We start from the raw sequence: 17,755 nt of genomic DNA, 5'->3' as shown, positions 1-17,755 counted from the left end.
CATTCCTGTACAATGAGAACGTTCTAATACATGTTTGACACGGAAGAATGAATACACTTAAATTAATTCGAGTCTTTTGCTTCTGGCATCCATTGCAGCTTCTATGCTCCTGTGAAATGTGGTAGCATTTTTAAAATTCTAGCTTTCTAATGTTGGTGCATTCTGGTGGTGTGCCTGGGACATAGTGGAGCACTGGGAGTGTATTTTACCTCATGTATCTGAACTAGGTATGTTAGAAAGCACTATGGACTAAGAAACTCAAGATTTTTTATTATTAGAAATACAAATTGTAACTTCTATATTTGATTTTACCACAAAGCTATTTAGAAAACAACGGAGAAAAAGCTAATTGTGTCTTATCTAGCTAACTGCCTTCTTTTTTCAATTAGAAACTCTTTTGAACTTGAAATTTATTGCACCAGTTTTCACACAATGATAATTTCTTAGTCATAATCAGTGTAATTTAGAAAGTTAAAAAGGGAGATTGGTATCTTAATACACTGAGAGAAGTATTAGTAGAGCTAATATCAAATTTTAATTTGGAAATTTTTTTTAATTAAACAGACAAGTTTTAAACCCAATATTTCAACTAATTTTTAAAGCTGTTATAAGAATAGAAAACATCTGGTTCTAGTTTATAAATCTTAAACTTGATTTATTTTATAAATTATCCAAGAGATGATATTGATAGAAAAATGTCCATTATATTTATAGGGCTCTGTCTCGCAAGGGGCTGACCACTCTCTCCATGATCCAGCCAAGCACTTAAGCATCTGATTAACTTTAAGGCTAAGCACATTGGTGGTCCCACTGAGTGAAATCTTAGACCCATTGAAGTGAATGGGAGTCTCTCTATTGGTCCAACAGTCAGGATTTTACCCAATAAATTCAGAGTAGTTAATCCTTTTTCCATGTAATTTTGTATCTATGGAAGAAAAGCGGTAGGTAAAATCTAGATATTATTTATCATTATTAAAACTAACTGCAGGCGTAAGTGCTTGGCTGGATCAGGGCCAGATTTCTCAGCACCTTGCAGATTAAAGTCCATACAATTTACAAAAAGCAAATAATGTTTTATGCACTGACTATTTACTTATCAACAGCAGTTAACTTGTACTGGCAAAGCTGTGCTGATATCATAAACGATGCACACACAAACAGAGTAACTTGTAGACTGGACATATTATTTTACTGGCAAAAAAACAACGAGGAGTCCGGTGGCACTTTAAAGACTAACAGATTTATTTGGGCATAAGCTTTCGTGGGTAAAAAACCCACTTCTTCAGATGCATTGGAGGGTTTTTTACTCACGAAAGCTTATGCCCAAATAAATCTGTTAGTCTTTAAGGTGCTACCAGACTCCTCGTTGTTTTTGTGGATACAGACTAACACGGCTACCCCTCTGACACTTGTTTTACTGGCAGTTTAACCAAAATTAGCCATGGTTCTACTATAAAGGTCAGGGGGAAATGTGTGGCAAAGAAAAAGACAATGGCTCCAATCCTGCAACAGGATTTGCAGAGATGAATGCCTACATCCAGGATGCATTACAGGGAAAAGTCAATGAGGCTGTGCATGGGCACAAAGATGTACCCATGTGGGTGCAATTGCTGGATCAGAGTCTAAACTGGAAGGAGGGGAAGAAATTTCTGGCTTTCTAAAATGAAAGAGAGTTCACATAAAATAAAATAAAATTACAATAGCCTTTTAACAGTAATCTTAGCTGATCTATTTGATAAACACTAAGCAAATTATATGATGGGTGTGGATGTTTATAAGAAAAAAATCAGCTGAATCCTTTTTCAATTTTAAAAATTGCTCTTTTGTCTTCCTTTTATTTTCTTCTGTAACGTACATAAAATGCTGTTATAAAACCTATTACTCAACAACTGAATCATTATCAAAAACTGAACTCCGTAAAGGTTAAATTGGTATTAAAAGACCAAATATAAGAAAATACATTTTCTGTATATTAATAAATTAAATCTAATTTTAAGAGCCAATTGTGAGATTATTTCCTCCATGAAATCAACCAGCTTTTGCCTTTTATAACATGTTTTAAACTGTATGCAGTAGTTTCTCTTGTATGCAAAAAGCAAATATTGTATCCAAAGAAATTAATAGTTAAAAGAAAGGAAAATGCCAAAAGTCATAGGGGAAGAATAAAATAGTTAGTCTTCAGATCTCTACTGATCAGAAAACTATTAAGAAGGCTACAATTATTGAATATAAATATAATTTACAGAATTGTTAAAGAAAATGAATTAGTACAGTATAAAGATAAAAATCTGTCTTTTAGTCATTATGTTATCCTTTAAAATGCACATTTAATGAAAACTAGATATTTTAGCAATTTCTCAATAGCTATGCTTTAGGTTTTACTGAAACGTCTACTGGAAGACTTACACCCAAACAAGCTTAATCTGAGTTTCATTTTAATTAGTCTTTCTTAGTAAGAACTTTGGTTTACATAAAGATATGCGTCTTTCATCAGATAAAAGGGGAAAAAAATCAGCACGAATTAACTATGTATTGATCCTTACCTTTGTCTTCAACTTTTGAATCTCAGCCTCTGTAACTGCATGTTTGATTTGCAACTAAAATTAAAAGCACAAAATAAACAAGTGAACTAAGAGACTAAGTGCTCCAATATTTTTAAAGCTTGTGCTGCCAGTTGAATACCTTATTACACAGCAGAAGGCCTAGAGAAGTGCTGCACTGCAGTACATTGTAAATTAAAATGTCTAGCTTGCAAAATGACTCAGTCTGTGAAACCTAATTAAAGATAGGCTTCTGCCTAACCACTCATAATTTCAGATTAGGACACCCAATCTGTCTGGCAAAAAGAAACATCTTGCACTTAAAAAAAAAAAAAAAAGAAAGAGAGATGAAGATAGCTTTTATCCTGCTTGGTTTTGCTCTCCTCTGATTTGAATGTGAAAATGTCCCAGTGCACGCTGGAGTTCGTAGAAAGTCCCATTGATTGGATTAAGCAGGCATGTCACAGAAAGCAAATACTGAAACAGTTGATTTAATAGCTCCAAATGATTGAGAAGCTTGCAGGGAGGATTCCATACATACTGGTACTGCATGCAAGGGGAGAGGAAAAAGTGGCAATTTTCTCATAAATCTTGTCTCCATTGCAACACTTAGCTTGAGTTACTCCACTTGAGCTAGACTAATTTGAGTAGAGGCAGGGCCAGCTCCAGGCACCAGCTTGGCAAGCAGGTGCTTGGGGCGGCCACTCTGGAGAGGGTCGGCAGTTCCAGCTATTCGGCGGCAATTCGGTGGACGGTCCCTCACTCCCGTTCGGAGCAAAGGACCTTCCGCCGAATTGCCGCCGCAGATCGCGATCGCGGCTTTTTTTTTTGGCTGCTTGGGGTGGCCAAAACCCTGGAGTCGGCCCTGAGTAGAGGGCAACCACACTGCAATACTATACTCGAGCTACACAAAGTGATTGGATTAGCATCCGATGAGCAGTGCTAATCTGAGCTATAAACTGTAACTGCATTACTACCTTGAGCATCAGCAGCACTTGAGCATCAACCTATACTGGATGGACCATCTAGCTTTAGTTTAAAATGCCACTTAACTCAAACTAGAGATTTCTATGTGTGGACTGGAGTCAGGTTAAGATCAAAACTTGAGTTATAGTTCAAGAAAACAGTGCAATGAAGACAAGCGCTCAGTCTATAGTTTATTCACACTGTAGTTTCACTGAACCATCTGTGACTGTGGGAGTCCTGTGGAGAGGGATTATTTATTTTAATATATATATTTACCTTTTCATAAGAATGCCTATATTTACCTGAATGAAATTTTACCCTAAGGTATCTTAACCTTTATTATTAGGGTCCTTCCAAATTCACGGCCATGAAAAATGCGTCACGGACAGTGAAATATGGTTTCCCCCTGTGAAATCTGGTCTTTTGTGTGCTTTTACCCTATACTATACTGATCCTGTAGCCCTAAGGATTAATCTGCTGGTCTGTATAAATATATCTTTCTTATAAATTTGAGTATTTAATGTATTAGGCTTATAGATTTTATATTAAAAATAAGTTTGGCTGTAATGCAAGAGACCTACAGGCCAAAACCCCTGTATGTTAAGCTAATGCGAAGTTAACATATTTTGAGACCCTTACCCAGAAAAGTAAAATTAGACAAAACACCCACGCAGATGTCTAGAGACCTTTACCTGAACCAATAACAATAAAGGGTGGAAAAAGGGGATTTTTGCCCACAAATCTAACAAGTACACCACAAATGCGTACATACCTGTCATCCATACGCACATACATACTAGCCTATGGGGTAAGTGTACCCTAACATTTCCGTGGGGGAAGAAAGAAATTTGGGCATAAGTGGAAGGATTTCCGACATTATGTAATCATTTTATTAACAAAAAATTATGTTACTTAACACAACTGAAACTGTATGTTATTCACCACTACTGAAACCATGCTTAGCCATTGGACAACATGATTTACATTAGCCGCTTCCATTTTCTAACAGGGTAAGCAGGAGCCTTTTGGACCAGTTCAGGAGAGTTGCACAACACTGCCTTTCTGTCACATACAATAATGCTCCCTGCAGCTGAAAATGGGGACTAATACAGAGTGTGGGCACCGGGTTTTCCTAGCCCCAGGTCATTTGTGCTATGCTGGAGAAGATTAACTCTGGCAAAAGGAATGACTGCTCTCTTGGAGACCAGGATGTCTATAAAACAGGTCAATCAGTTCAGGGCCAGAGCTCTTGAGTTGACTGAATACATTTCACACTTAGGATCTGTGGCAAAAGCAACAGCTACGAAGATCAATACCAGCATCTTCGTGAAAATGCCCTGCTGGCTTAGGGGCTCCACTTTCACATGCAGTGGCATGAAGATACTTTGCTTCATAAAAATAATAGCTGCTGCTTTGTTACAGATGTAACTCTACAAATGCTGCCAGACTATAAATCCCCACTCCCATCCCCCGCATCAGGCTCTAGCTTTGGCACATTACCAGGGACAAGTGACAATAGTGTTGGTGTGATTGTCCAGAACTGAGCAGAAAGAATAGTAGAAAGCAAATATGGTCTGTATGTGGTGGTGGTGAGCTTGGTGAAGCAGATGCTGGAAGGCAGACTTCTCTACTGGGGCAAAGATGAAGTTGTGGTATATATGGAGGTTGTGATAATAGTCAGGTGTCTGTCTCTCCTGATGCAAGAGTAAAGGTATGTACAGTTAGGTGCCTTATTTTTCATTTCCTTATTTTGTGCTAAGTGTATTTATAGATCAACCTTAACTGACACACAATGTAGTGTTTTTGAATATTACTATAGATACTTCCTCCAACAAGAATTCCTCCTTTTTTAAGGCTAGGAGAGGAAAGTTTATGGGCCAGATCCTTGGACGGTATAAATCAATACCAGCTATGCAGATTTACACCAGCTGAGGATCTGGATCTATAATTTAAAAAGAGTTTCCCATTATTTGGTGACTCAAAACTTTTCCACACAATTAGATGACTCACCTTTATTTTATGATTAAAAAGGAAGAAAAAATATCTAAGGGAAGCTCTCCTGAGGGCTAAATGCTTACCCAATTGAGTTACAAAAAGCCAATACAGATGACTGTAAATTATATGCTGTCACCTTCCATTCCTGACTAGGTAAGACTAGCAGAGAGATCAGAATTTCTCTGCAGGCACACTGGCCCCAGTTCTGCAATCAATGGAAGTTTCTTGCACAGAGGACTGCAGGATTGGGCCTAGGATGGAGAGGGAGGAAGCTGAGCTCTTGCCAATAGTACAGCTCTTTAATGTTCTTGCATATTCCATTTCCAATCTATGGCTTTGCAGCACTGGGGAAGACAATATCCTGAGAAAGAGAGGATGAGTACAGGTGGCAAAGAGAAAGCTTTTGTGCGTACAAATATTTTTTCCATATCTTTTCTTTCATAAAATTACAAAGATTGGGAAGGAGTCAGATAAAACAGAAACAAGTGCCTTCCTAGCTCCAATAGGAACATATAGCTTAGGCTAGTGGTTCACTTAATTCACTTCACCTGCGTAAAACCCAAGTAGTAGAACATTATATGAGTGGGATGTGGGGAGATGGGCTAGGGAGACAAACTATCTGTTAACTCTAGAGTGGGGTGCACAACTGTCGTGCAGCTTCCAATGGATGGACCAGCAGTCACAGCTGCTCCTTCACACTGGCACCAGTCCTCACATGGTGCTTAACCAGTGATCCTCACTGCAACAGTACCTCCAAAGAGCTTAAGTGGGCCTTCCACCCTTCGATCACTAGATGTTGGAACTATATCAGGAAAGGAGGAATTTTTGGACTCTTCCTTCTCTGGCCAGATAGGAGTGGAGGATTTGTAAGGGAGAGGCTATGTTTAGTATCTACAAGACGGATCCATAATGTGTCAGACTTCTGAACTCCTTCACACCTGGGTCCCTGCACTGCAAGACCTGGATCAGGCTGGTGATTGTGAGTGGCTAGAAAAACAATTTCTCCTAACGGTGGAGGAAGAACAGGAAAAATTAGAGGAGAGCCACCTCAAAAATATGGTGTTTGTACAAACACCAAACCTTTACTTAGATCAGCTATCTCACTGCTTTGGGGTAAGATGAGATGAAGGGGAGGATGGTTGTATTAGACTATGTCCTTTTCAGAGGTAATGATGCAACGGAAGTTCATGATTTGATGCCGTGGGCCATCTGCTTGCAGCCCCTCTCCATCCCTCCTACAAAAGCTCACAAGCAAGTGACCTATATTTAGACTATTATTAAAGAGACTTATATCAAACAAACAAACCCAAAACTGTTGCATAAATTACAATCTGCTCAGATACAGATATTTTTATCTGTTATTTTTATGCTTTCTCTTATTAAGTAAAAAACGAATACTGATCACTCAGTCAGATCATTGAATCAGCACATGGTACAGCAGATCCCACTGAGGTAGAAACAGAAGCAAAGACTTTTCTCACAAACATTCCAATATGTAGACTGGACATTTGGAATGTTTTTGTTTGGACAAAAGGAATTATGTTTTGCAATACAGATAGCAAATATATGTTTCTCTTTGACTGAAGGCAGAGAGGTAATGGACATTTTAGTATATTTCTGTTTTATCAGTAAATAAGGGGCTAGGTAAATGGTTTGGCAAGCAAATCTGGATCTTAGATATATCATATGCATGTTCCTTGGGGGAACAGGGCATGCATGTTTCTATGTTTTATACAATGTCGTGTACATTCTTGGAACACAAACATTATTTCAGATTTTTATATATAGCACCATAAGTTTTTCTAATGCTATACAGGATCATTGTTAACAATGACACTTTATGTAAAGTATTTCATCCTCAAAAGTGCTTTATAAATATTAACTAATTTATCCTCACAACAATGTAAACAGCAATGCCAATATTTTATCAAGAGAAAAAAGGGTTTAAAGTGGTTTGTCTAAGACCACAGAGAGCCTGTCTGCATATCCAGTGTTACATTTTTGTTTTGCAATAGGAAAGAAACTACCTAAAAAAGTCTCTTTTCAAGTTCATCCAAAGTTCAAAGCGTGCTTGGCTATTTAACTATGTTTTATTTTTGCCTACAAATATGCACAGGTTACATTAAAAAAATCCAAGAAAATATATGTATGTATTCCAATTTCCTTACTAAAAGAAAAATGTGTGACAAAAGTATAAGGTTCCTAAATAAGAGACATGTCAAACTTATTTGAGCATATTTTTCATCTGCAACAGCTGAATTCAATTCAACTTATTAGGTCACACTGTTATGTTTGAAGATGATGTCCAATCCACTATTATTCAATACTGTCATATAGCTCCATGATAAAAAGAAGAAAGAATAGCTCCTCTTTAACTATACAGCCCCAGCAAACATCAGAGTGGGTGTGAATAGCACCAGTAGCACATCTAATGTTGCACGAATTCAGGGCAAATGCCATTAAAAACATGAACTAACTCTAAGTCAACAAAACTTAGCTATATCCTGTTAAACGCAGACAGTGAACAAACAACAAGGCTGTGTTCATATTCTGCTTATAACTATGTGGGTTAGCAATCGTAGATTCAGCTGTAAGAGAAGTAGGATTTATATGGTTACATTTCCTTCTCAAGCTCTCTTAGAGCCACCTGGATTTGCAGCTTCCCAACTTCCTGATTCTGATATCATCTACATTGGGGCTTTGAGTTAAGTAAACCAGTTCCATAAATAGTTTAACGCCAGGTTGGGCATATTCAAACACAGTATAGCCCAGTCCACGCTGGCTGGCCTAACTGTTTAACAGAGTTAATGGGAACTATGTTCAAGCACAGATTTAAGGGTAATTCGATTAAAGGCCCACAGCATGCCCACCACTGCTTTGCACTTTGGATAGCCTTTTATACAGTGAGAGCAAAATGGATGTAAACATTACCAGATCAGAATGGAAGTATTTTATAAGCACTGTGTACTTATTTCAAACAGGTATCAATGACTACACAGGATGCAAGGTAGTGGAGAATCAGGCCACCAGTGTGGACAGAATTTAACATAGTAGCTCACCATTGTCTATAGTCTGGGATTTTAAAAATGGGGTCTTAAAACCAGCCATCACAATGAGGAGAGCCAATGTCAAAATGTGCTGAAAAACTCCTTCCAGAGAGAAACACTTATGAACAATAAGCATCTTAAGGCTGAAGAAGACACCAGCTGAGTGAGGAATGACACAGTGACTGGTTACCCTCTATGTCTAACTCCCAGTGCCAATCATATGTATTTAGAGAAAGTAAGAGAACTGGCTTTGGGAGGGCAGGGGAGACTGTTTCTTTTATATCTCCCCGCTGGCCCCATGAGGGTGCTGCCGCTCACCTCCCCCATGAGGCTCCGGCTGCTCTCACCCCTTCCATCTTCACCCTATTTAAAAAAGAAAAATTGACTTTATTGTCACGGTTCTTGGCCCAATTGCTCCAGCCACGTGGGGAGCACTAATTGCAACCGCACATGTCTTACATCCCCATTGACATCATACTTTGTGGAAGATGAGGCACAAACCATACCAAGAGCTCAGAAGCTAAAGTACAGTGGCACTAGAGCCGATATGTCTGTCATGCTTTGAGAGTGATTCACTGACTGCAACTAACATCGCTGACCCAAGCCAGATTTAGTACTAGCAGGCGCCGTGCACGCCTCCTCCCCACCCAGCACCATCAAAGAACCTCAACCCCAACCTGCAACGTGCCTGCTTCTCCAAAAAAGGAGCCTTTCTTAAACCAACTGCCAGACGTGTCACACTGCAGTACACTTAAGAGTGGTTTTGTGATGTGGGTAAAGGGAACTAAGAGAGTCCACTAAATTCATTTTCACTGAAGTTTAGCCCATTTGTCTCTCAATGAACTCCAGAGTCAAATCTTAAAGTAAACATTTGTTTAGAAAGACAATCGATCTGCCAGCAATGAACTAACTCACAGCTTCTTCTCCTAGCTGAAAAATTGCAAATAAAGTGCTGAGACATAAAAGGATTTTTTGTTGAACATTTATCAAACTGTTCTAATAAGGAGCACTATTAACGATTCATGCTTTGCGGAGCCTTTGTCAACACAACAAATATCTGGCAACAAATGTTAAAAACAACTGAGAAAATGGGCCTCACTTATTTCAAGCATGACTGCTTAAGCCATTTACAACTATTGATTATACAAATAAGCTGGAAATCAATTCTATTATTCAAAGAGAAATCCAAATAGTTGAAAAATGAGATTACTAGAACCAGTGTTGTCCCAGAAATCTCGCCCAGTTGTCCATCTTACCTCTTTGAATTTGTGAGCAAGCTTAGTGGTGTCCAGCTCGGTTGGGGAAAACATGTCGTCATTCTCAGGAAGATCAAACACTTCAATGGCCATGTCACCTCCTGGAAGGATAGGTCCCATGTCTTCATCTTCTTCATCAGTAGCATATTCTCCTGTCTTAATATTATAGCGTTAAAATATTTCAGTTATCCTCTTATTAGACATGGCTTGTTTGCACTGTAATTAAAAAGTTAAATCTATAACACCTGAACACTTCCATATGGCCACTGAGATTAGTAAGTGTGCACATACAGGATTCTGCATGCAACAAAGATTATATTCTCTCAGATCCGGCACAAGCAGTTAGGAATCTCAGTGGTAAAAGGTTTCAGAGTAGCGGCCGTGTTAGTCTGTATCCGCAAAAAGTAAAAGTAAAAGTACAGCTCAATCATAATGTTTTAGTGCACTGGGTTACAGGAAAACAAAAACATAGATACTGCAGCATTTTCAGAAAAGATCAGTCTGCCTTTATAAAGCTGTAGTTTAGTGGCTCTCAATCTTTTTAATTGCAAGACCCCCCACCCTCTTCCATTTAACAAAGGTTTAGCTGGGAACCATTCTCATTTAGCAATATGGAAAGAACAGGACTGTGCTGACCCCTGGCACTTGTTTATAACACCACTGGAGATTGTGACCCTTAGGCTGAAAAGCCATGGTGCATTTGAATATCCGGTGGTTTATTCATTATGTCTGAATTCATATAAGAAGCATAAGATCTGCATGGAAAGATACTTTTCTAAAAAAAAAAAATCAATGGGGTTGAAAAGCTGGCCCACTGTAGTCAATGGCCAAGTTCCCATTAGCTTCAATGGGGACAGGATTTCACCCTGTGTGAGCAACCGGATCTTGCTGGTTTTGAACAACAGCAGTGGGTGTTTCTTGGGTTGGTGAAATGTGGTTTGTGGAATATGCACTCTTTTACAAGATGGAGAGAATGCTGAAAAACTATAAACAATCTTCAAACCATTTGTCAACAAAGGGAAGTACAATATAATGTTAACGAAGAAGAAAAAGGCATATAATTGTTGCTAAACTAATATGTAATAAGGACAACTCCCCTTAAATTAGAATCTTAATTGACATCATGTAAAGGTTAATAATATCTGTGATGTGCTGTACATATAATTATGCTGTTATGCCAGCTGGGACTGGCTGGTCAGAGAGCTAATCTGTTACGTCCTCTACTCCAGTGGGTGACAAGGAGAGTGGTATGTGAGATGTTATGCTGAACCTAGGCCATCCAGGTTTCCCCCACTCTGAAGGACTCTTCAGGCAGCCAGTTAAAAAGGCATTTCAACTGCTCTGCATTGCTAGACTGGAGGCCAGAATCAGGCCCTGAGAGTCAAGGTTCCCGAATTCAATTACTGTCACTGAATTGCTATGTAAACTTGGAAAAGTCATTTAACCTCCCACTGCAGCTCAACTTCCCCCATGTAGAAATGGGAATAATAATACTTATTCCACAGAAGTGTTGTGAGGTTTAATTAACATCTGTAAAGTGCTCTCAGATCCTCGGATGAAAGCGCACAGCATTTTTATCTCCAATCTATTCTCATCAAGCTCGAAGTAACTGCTAGTGCCATTTTTTATTAACACATATTTTAAATATTGGGAGGAGATTTTCAAAGGCACAAACAGCATTTAAACGCCCAACTCTTATTGCCTTTTAATGGGACTTAGATACCTACCTGCCATTTGCACCTTTGCCAATCAACCCCATTATTTAAACAGTGCTAATAGCATGCTAGGTGCTTTACACACAAGTATAGACAATATTATTGGCAATGACTATATAATAAACATCACCACTTTTCACCTAAATAGCAAATCTCATAGGAAAGTTTAAGATTTGTAGAAAAATTTCAATTTAAGACTCCTACAGAGATGAGTAAAAAAAATGAAAGTTGTAAAATAAAGAATTTGCTAGTATCCTTTCAGTAAAAAGAGGTATTAAAAAGAGAACTTATGTCATCCCCTTGGTATGACCAATCCACACATTAGTGTGGATTAGTGAAATGTGAACATTACTCCTATGAGGCCTAATTCAATATACCTGTCTGTGCATCTGTAATAATGTTATACATATTGTGTGCATGTGTATATGTATATGTATATAAACATATATATATATATATGCACACACACACACACACACACACACCATACAATATACATGTATTTTACATATTTAGTATATTCTATACATATACATTTTTATATGTATTTATATTCCTCCAAATTATTTTATTTATTTATCCTCCTTTTACTGCTTTCAGTTTTGTACCCTATATTCTTAGAGCTCACATGAGTAACACATTGAATTTAAGGAGACTACTAACGTAAGCAAAATTACTCATAGTCACGTTTGCAGAATCAGGCTCGTAGATAGAACAGAAACTTTATTTTCCACCAAATACTGGCCTTTTCCACGTAACACCACATTTATTGTTTTCCTGTTTCTAATGATGCTGGAAATTAGCATGGATTTATTGGTTTACTTTCTCGTTAGTGCACCAGTGTTATCGATGGAAACACCTGGCAAAGGAAACACTTGGAACTTGCTCCAACTCCCAAGTCTCTGGGCAGGGCTCCAACACAACTCTGGGATCAGTATTTGTTAGTGAAATTCTGTGGCAGATGCCAATAAAGTGAGTTAAAATATTGTTTTGGTTAGGTCTTAGTTTCAAACTTGCAATTTAAAAAATAGTATTTTTCCATCTGTTGACTATAGGATGCTGAATTTAACTTTGTTTTTTACATATACAGTCAGATTGTGAAGGATATTCTCAAATCAGATCACTCAAATTTTAAAGCAGGTTAATTTTGGGAGTCTAAAATACCCAAAGTCTCTTAAACCTAAGAAAACTACTATCCTTAGAACTAAATATCAAAGGCATAGATTTTTCCCCACTAGGTAGCCAGGTTGTCAATGTATTCTGATGTAAACTTGGGTTTTCAATGAGTGGGAAAATTTGTTTTGCTCTGGAGTCTTCAACTACGCTGGCACTGCATTGTATGTTAAGACACCATTTGAAATGAAACTTTTTGTTTCTATTCATACTGAGCTAGATCACGAACAAATTCAACTCGTGCAATGTCAATTCTGCAGCTGTCGTTCTTGGCAGCTGCCACAACTGACAACTCCCTCACCTGGTGAACATTCTTAGCTCACCAACTGGAAGTCTTCTTGTTGCCCCCCAATCCCTCCCTTTAGGGATGCCCCTCCCAGTATCCCACACCCTCCAAAATGCTCCCCTCTACTAGCCATGATCCTCACCAACATTAGCTGGTATTAACTGGAAACACCCTCTCCCCTCCACAGACAGCACTGGCTGAGCCTGCAATTTCTCCCTTCTGCCATACACCATATATTCCAAACCTTCCGGAGACACGGAGGTGTTAGGAGAAGAATAGAGAGCTGACAGGTAACAAGCCACGAGGAACACAGCACAACTGACATTTCCACCGAGAGGGACCATGTCTGGGGGTGTATTTCTGAAGACCTGTCTTGGCAATGGCTAAATGGACGCAGAGATGGGACTCTCAGCCAGTGATCTGAAGCCTTGTCTATGCACCAGTTTACACCGATTTAGATAAAGGGGCTTTTTTAAACTGATTTGCTAAACTGGCAAACAAACATGTGCGGACGGTCTTCATTTGGTTTAAGAGCGGCTTATACCAATTTAGCTTAAGTTGATTCCTTCCTTACACACTTACAGACCATTCTTAAATAGAAAGAAGAGTGTTTTTAAACTCATTTAAGTTAAGTTGGGGCAACAGTTTATTGTAGACAGGCTGCAGAGTTTCGCCAGATGAGGGTGCGGTCAAAACTGACATTCACCCCCCCTCTGAACAGATAGGTGTAAGGCAGCACTTGTGTAGACACAAAGGAAAATTTTACACCAACTGAGGTTGGTTTGTGTGCATCCACACAATTATTTCTGCTTCAGTTGATGCAAAACAATTGTTTGAAGCAAAAACACCTGAGTTCTCTAGTACAGACAAGGCCATAGGCTGGTATTTGAACAAAGTATAGAACCTGACAACGGCAGTGTAATATCATTTGTGACAACGGGCCCATTCATGCCCTCTCTCAAATAAGTGGGAGTTCTGCTAATGACTTCACAAAAGGCAGGATTGCACCCTTATAATTAAGTAACTAAATAATGCAAAAATTGTGTTTAAAAAAATACAACATGGCAATTTAAGGGAATACCTGATGTATATGTCATGAATATACACTGTCTGAGTAATAAAGTCTGCTGCCTGTTATGTCACATAAAACTACTATTAGGTTGTTCAGACCCTGTGTGAAGTTAATAAGCCATACATGAAAATGTAATTAGTGTAAAAGAAGCAGCAAAGCGCAGACAAAAGTTATTTGCTTCAAAATAACAAACCTTTTTACAATAACAATTGTTATTGTAGTGCCTGAGGCTCCTTGAAATTCTCTCTCAGTTGTCTAAAATGGTTGACAACAAAAAATAAAAAAATTCTTCTGTACGGTAGCGAAATGAGAAGTTATATTATGCACTCTGACGGCAAAAGTTCAGTTCATACTGTCTTCATGATGGCTGAAATTCTCCCCTATACAACTAGGTCAGCAAAAGGCCTATTCAACACTTAAGTTCTATGGAAAACCAGGCTCTTAAGTGGTAAATCAGCCTTTTGCTAGCTCTCTATATCAGGGTGGATTTCATTTGATATTATTCATTCAATTTTGCTGTACACTGCAGCAGATAATACCATAAAATCATCTTTAAAAACATGAATAGTAACTCTATTGTATTTTTCCATCTTAAATGGAAAACATATTAATTCATATTGCTTAATAGCACACAGGGCCACCCAGAGGATTCAGGGGGGCCTGGGGCAAAGCAATTTCGGGGGCCGCTTCCATAAAAAAAAGTTGCAATACTATAGAATACTATATTCTCGTGGGGGCCCCTGCGGGGCCCGGGGCAAATTGCCCCACTTGCCCCCCCTCCCCCCCGCCCGGGCGGCCCTGATAGCACAGATGATAAATAGAGTGGCCCTGACTCTCTTCTCATGTACACTGGGGGAAATCGGGACTAATTGTCCAACGAGCATAACTAAGAGCACACTCAGGCTTAATCTTTTGTTTATCTACAAGTCTCCAACAGTGATGAAATGGTATTTAATGGACTATGGACATAGTTTAATGCTACCTCTTCATCAATGTTTTCTGACAGCTTGCACTCAGCTCATCACGTGCAGGACACTTGATGTATACTGGAGTGGTGTCAACTACCACTTTCACAACAACATTTCTAGTTATTACAATTGGAAACACTGGATTTGCTTAACAATTTGTCCCCATTTAAAAACAATCTTTTGGTATTTGGATATTAATGCACATAACATAATAATATTTTGCTTCTTCATCTAAGTCATGTCATTTTCTAAACTGGTTCTTCATGTTTCTTTGAACACTGATAAAATAAGGATAAAAACTGAAAATCTATTCAGACCATTGATGTAATAAAAAAAAACTAATGATATTTTACTCATCTGTCAATAAAACACAAAAATACTTGTCCATAGCAAGTGGGTGAGTAGAAATTTGCAAGGTTGCTACAGAGCTTGCATATCATTCACCATGAAATACAGCTATTGCAAAGAAGGAATGTGACAGCTACTGTCCAGCTATACCAGAAGAACAGGAGACATTGGAAGTGGTTTAATTAGTGGAAGTGGTTTAATTAGAGCGCAACTTTATTATTAACTGTCTGGGAGTACCCGGCAGATAAAAGTGTACAGTGCAGGTAGCTCCACGATCAATTCAATATCTACCCTGGGGGCTTCTGTCAGCTCCCTGCCCCGCAGATCCCCAGCAGCCCCTCTCCTGGGACCTTACCATCCTCTCCCTTGAATGAGGGGCAAGGTAGGCTATAAAGGAGGGGGGGTTGCCTCCCTTCCGTGACAGTCATAGGAGCCCCAAACCCCCTTTTCTCTCCTTTAAAAAACACCTTCTTTAAATCCTTTACAAAACTATTTATTTGATCACTATTCCATTCCCCACAGAGTACCTGCTCCGGACAGCCATCCCACACTTACATAATGAGTTGCGACATCATAGCCTAACTCCCATTCCATGCTCGCCCCAACTAAGCTCCCTGTCCCCAAATCCACTGTAGGGAAGACAAAATAAACTCACTCTGCCTTGGCCAATCTGTCAATGAGAGAAAAATTCCTCCCTAGTCCTCCCACTCCCCAGGAAGGAATGGCTAGCGCAATGCCCACAGCAGATCCTGATATTTCACCACTGATATTTCACCACTTTCAAGGATAAGAGGGCAGCTGCTGCCCTGCTTGGTCCTGGTGAAAAAGGACTTTTCCCCTACATAATCTCCCCACTCTTCCAGTTACCTAGGGATGAGTTAGTGTCCCCTTGATGACCCACTCTGCATCTGTAGCAACGTCTGTGCCTCTCTGTCCTTAAAGAGGTGTATCCCTTTGCCTGGCGAGCCAGACCGCCCCCCCCCCGCCCACCCCGCTTAAGGTGCGGTGATCGTCTTCAATGGTTTATGACAAAATGCAACAGGTGGATGGAATAAAACACACTTGGAAGGATTAGATTTTATCAGTACATGTCAGTAAACGGCGATTTCACCACACACACGTAAACCGACAACAAAATATTTCCATTGATAGTAACAGAAACCTATAGATAGGCAAAGTAAGAAAAATGCTGCTTAAAATGCTTAAATCAAGTTCTAATAAGCAATCTATTTTGTATACCTTGACTTGGGATGTTGACAATTTGTGTTTAAATGGTTATAAAGACTTAACTTTTTGAATCTTAACATTTACTGTCATTAAATAATTATTGTCTGATCCCCTCAATTTCCCACAACTGTGAAAATTTAAATCTATAAAAATCTATAAAAATAAAAAATGCTTAAAACCCATAATTTTGCATACACATGAAAATTTAAATAGATTAAAAATAGAAAAATGCTTAAAAATAAACATCAATATTATCCATTGAAATTATAAAAAAATAAAAACCAAATTCTGCCAAGCCTAAATAAAACAAAAGGGAGGAGGGAAAGGATAATGACAAAACAATAGTGAGATGAGGCAATTTTGCAGCAGGTCCCACCTGAAATAAGGCACCTCCAACAACACAGTACTTTCTAACGCCATTCTTGGGGCATTAGGTCAGAATTGACTCAAAGGAAACAGTGTCACCAACGGAATTACCAACACCAACTGTGACTCAGGGATCTCTTGGTGACAACTGGCAGAGGGCCCTGGGGTATTTAAGGGATCCCCTGGGTCTGGTACTACGTACTAGTTCACCAAACAGTCATATAAGATCTCTACTGAAAGCCTGTGTCACACTGGTCCTCATAATCACTGTGAAATGTAAGCACGGATAATGTAAGGAGTTATATATATACACTGAAAATGATGTTCTTAAGGTCTGTGACTTGGGGCTGGTCACCAAAAGGTGAGAAACAGATTTCTTTCAGGCAACAGATGTTTATCATAGAATCATAGACTGGAAGGGACCTCAGTAGGTCAGTTAGTTCAGTCCTCTGCACTCAAGGCAGGATTACATAATAACTAGACCATTCCTGACAGGTGTTTGTCTAACCTGTTCTTAAAAACCTCCAATGATGGAGATTCCACAACCTCCCCGGGCAATTTGTTCCAGTGCTTAACCACACTGACAGTTAGGATGTTTTTCCTGATCTCCAACCTAAACCTCCCTTGCTGCAATTTAAGCCCATTGCTTTTTGTCTTATCATCAGAGGTTGGGAGAGGAGCATTTTAAGGGGCTAGGGAGAAATTAGGGGGATTGTATGGCTAAAGCCTGTTGGTGTCAGAATGAGTATATGTGTACATTGTGGGTGTTGGCAGATGTAAACAGGAGGACTCTGAA

The 17,755-nt window shown here is 39.0% G+C and overlaps 1 protein-coding gene across 15 annotated transcripts in view; it reads right to left on the bottom strand.

Annotated features, from left to right (window-relative positions):
- The window catches only part of PPP1R9A (protein phosphatase 1 regulatory subunit 9A), a 240,395-nt gene that overhangs the window by 43,680 nt on the left and 178,960 nt on the right, over window positions 1-17,755 (bottom strand). For 9 of the 15 annotated variants that reach the window (XR_010599140.1, XM_024101358.3, XM_024101355.3 and 6 more), the window contains exons 7-9: window positions 9,805-9,960; window positions 8,867-8,911; window positions 2,544-2,597 (exon numbers count right to left, since the gene is read on the bottom strand). Coding sequence is in view for 14 of the 15 variants with exons in the window: in XM_024101358.3 (XP_023957126.2) it covers window positions 2,544-2,597; window positions 8,867-8,911; window positions 9,805-9,960 (255 nt within the window). In the remaining variant the exon portion in view is untranslated. The remainder of the gene's footprint in view (window positions 1-2,543; window positions 2,598-8,866; window positions 8,912-9,804; window positions 9,961-17,755) is intronic. The other 6 variants (XM_065586992.1, XM_065586993.1, XM_005299846.5 and 3 more) reach the window with 1 other exon arrangement.

This window comes from Chrysemys picta, chromosome 2 (assembly GCF_011386835.1).
Source record: "Chrysemys picta bellii isolate R12L10 chromosome 2, ASM1138683v2, whole genome shotgun sequence".
Taxonomy (NCBI): domain Eukaryota; kingdom Metazoa; phylum Chordata; order Testudines; family Emydidae; genus Chrysemys; species Chrysemys picta.
The sequence above is the reverse complement of the archived record's forward strand: the minus strand, read 5'-3'. Positions and strand labels throughout refer to the sequence as shown.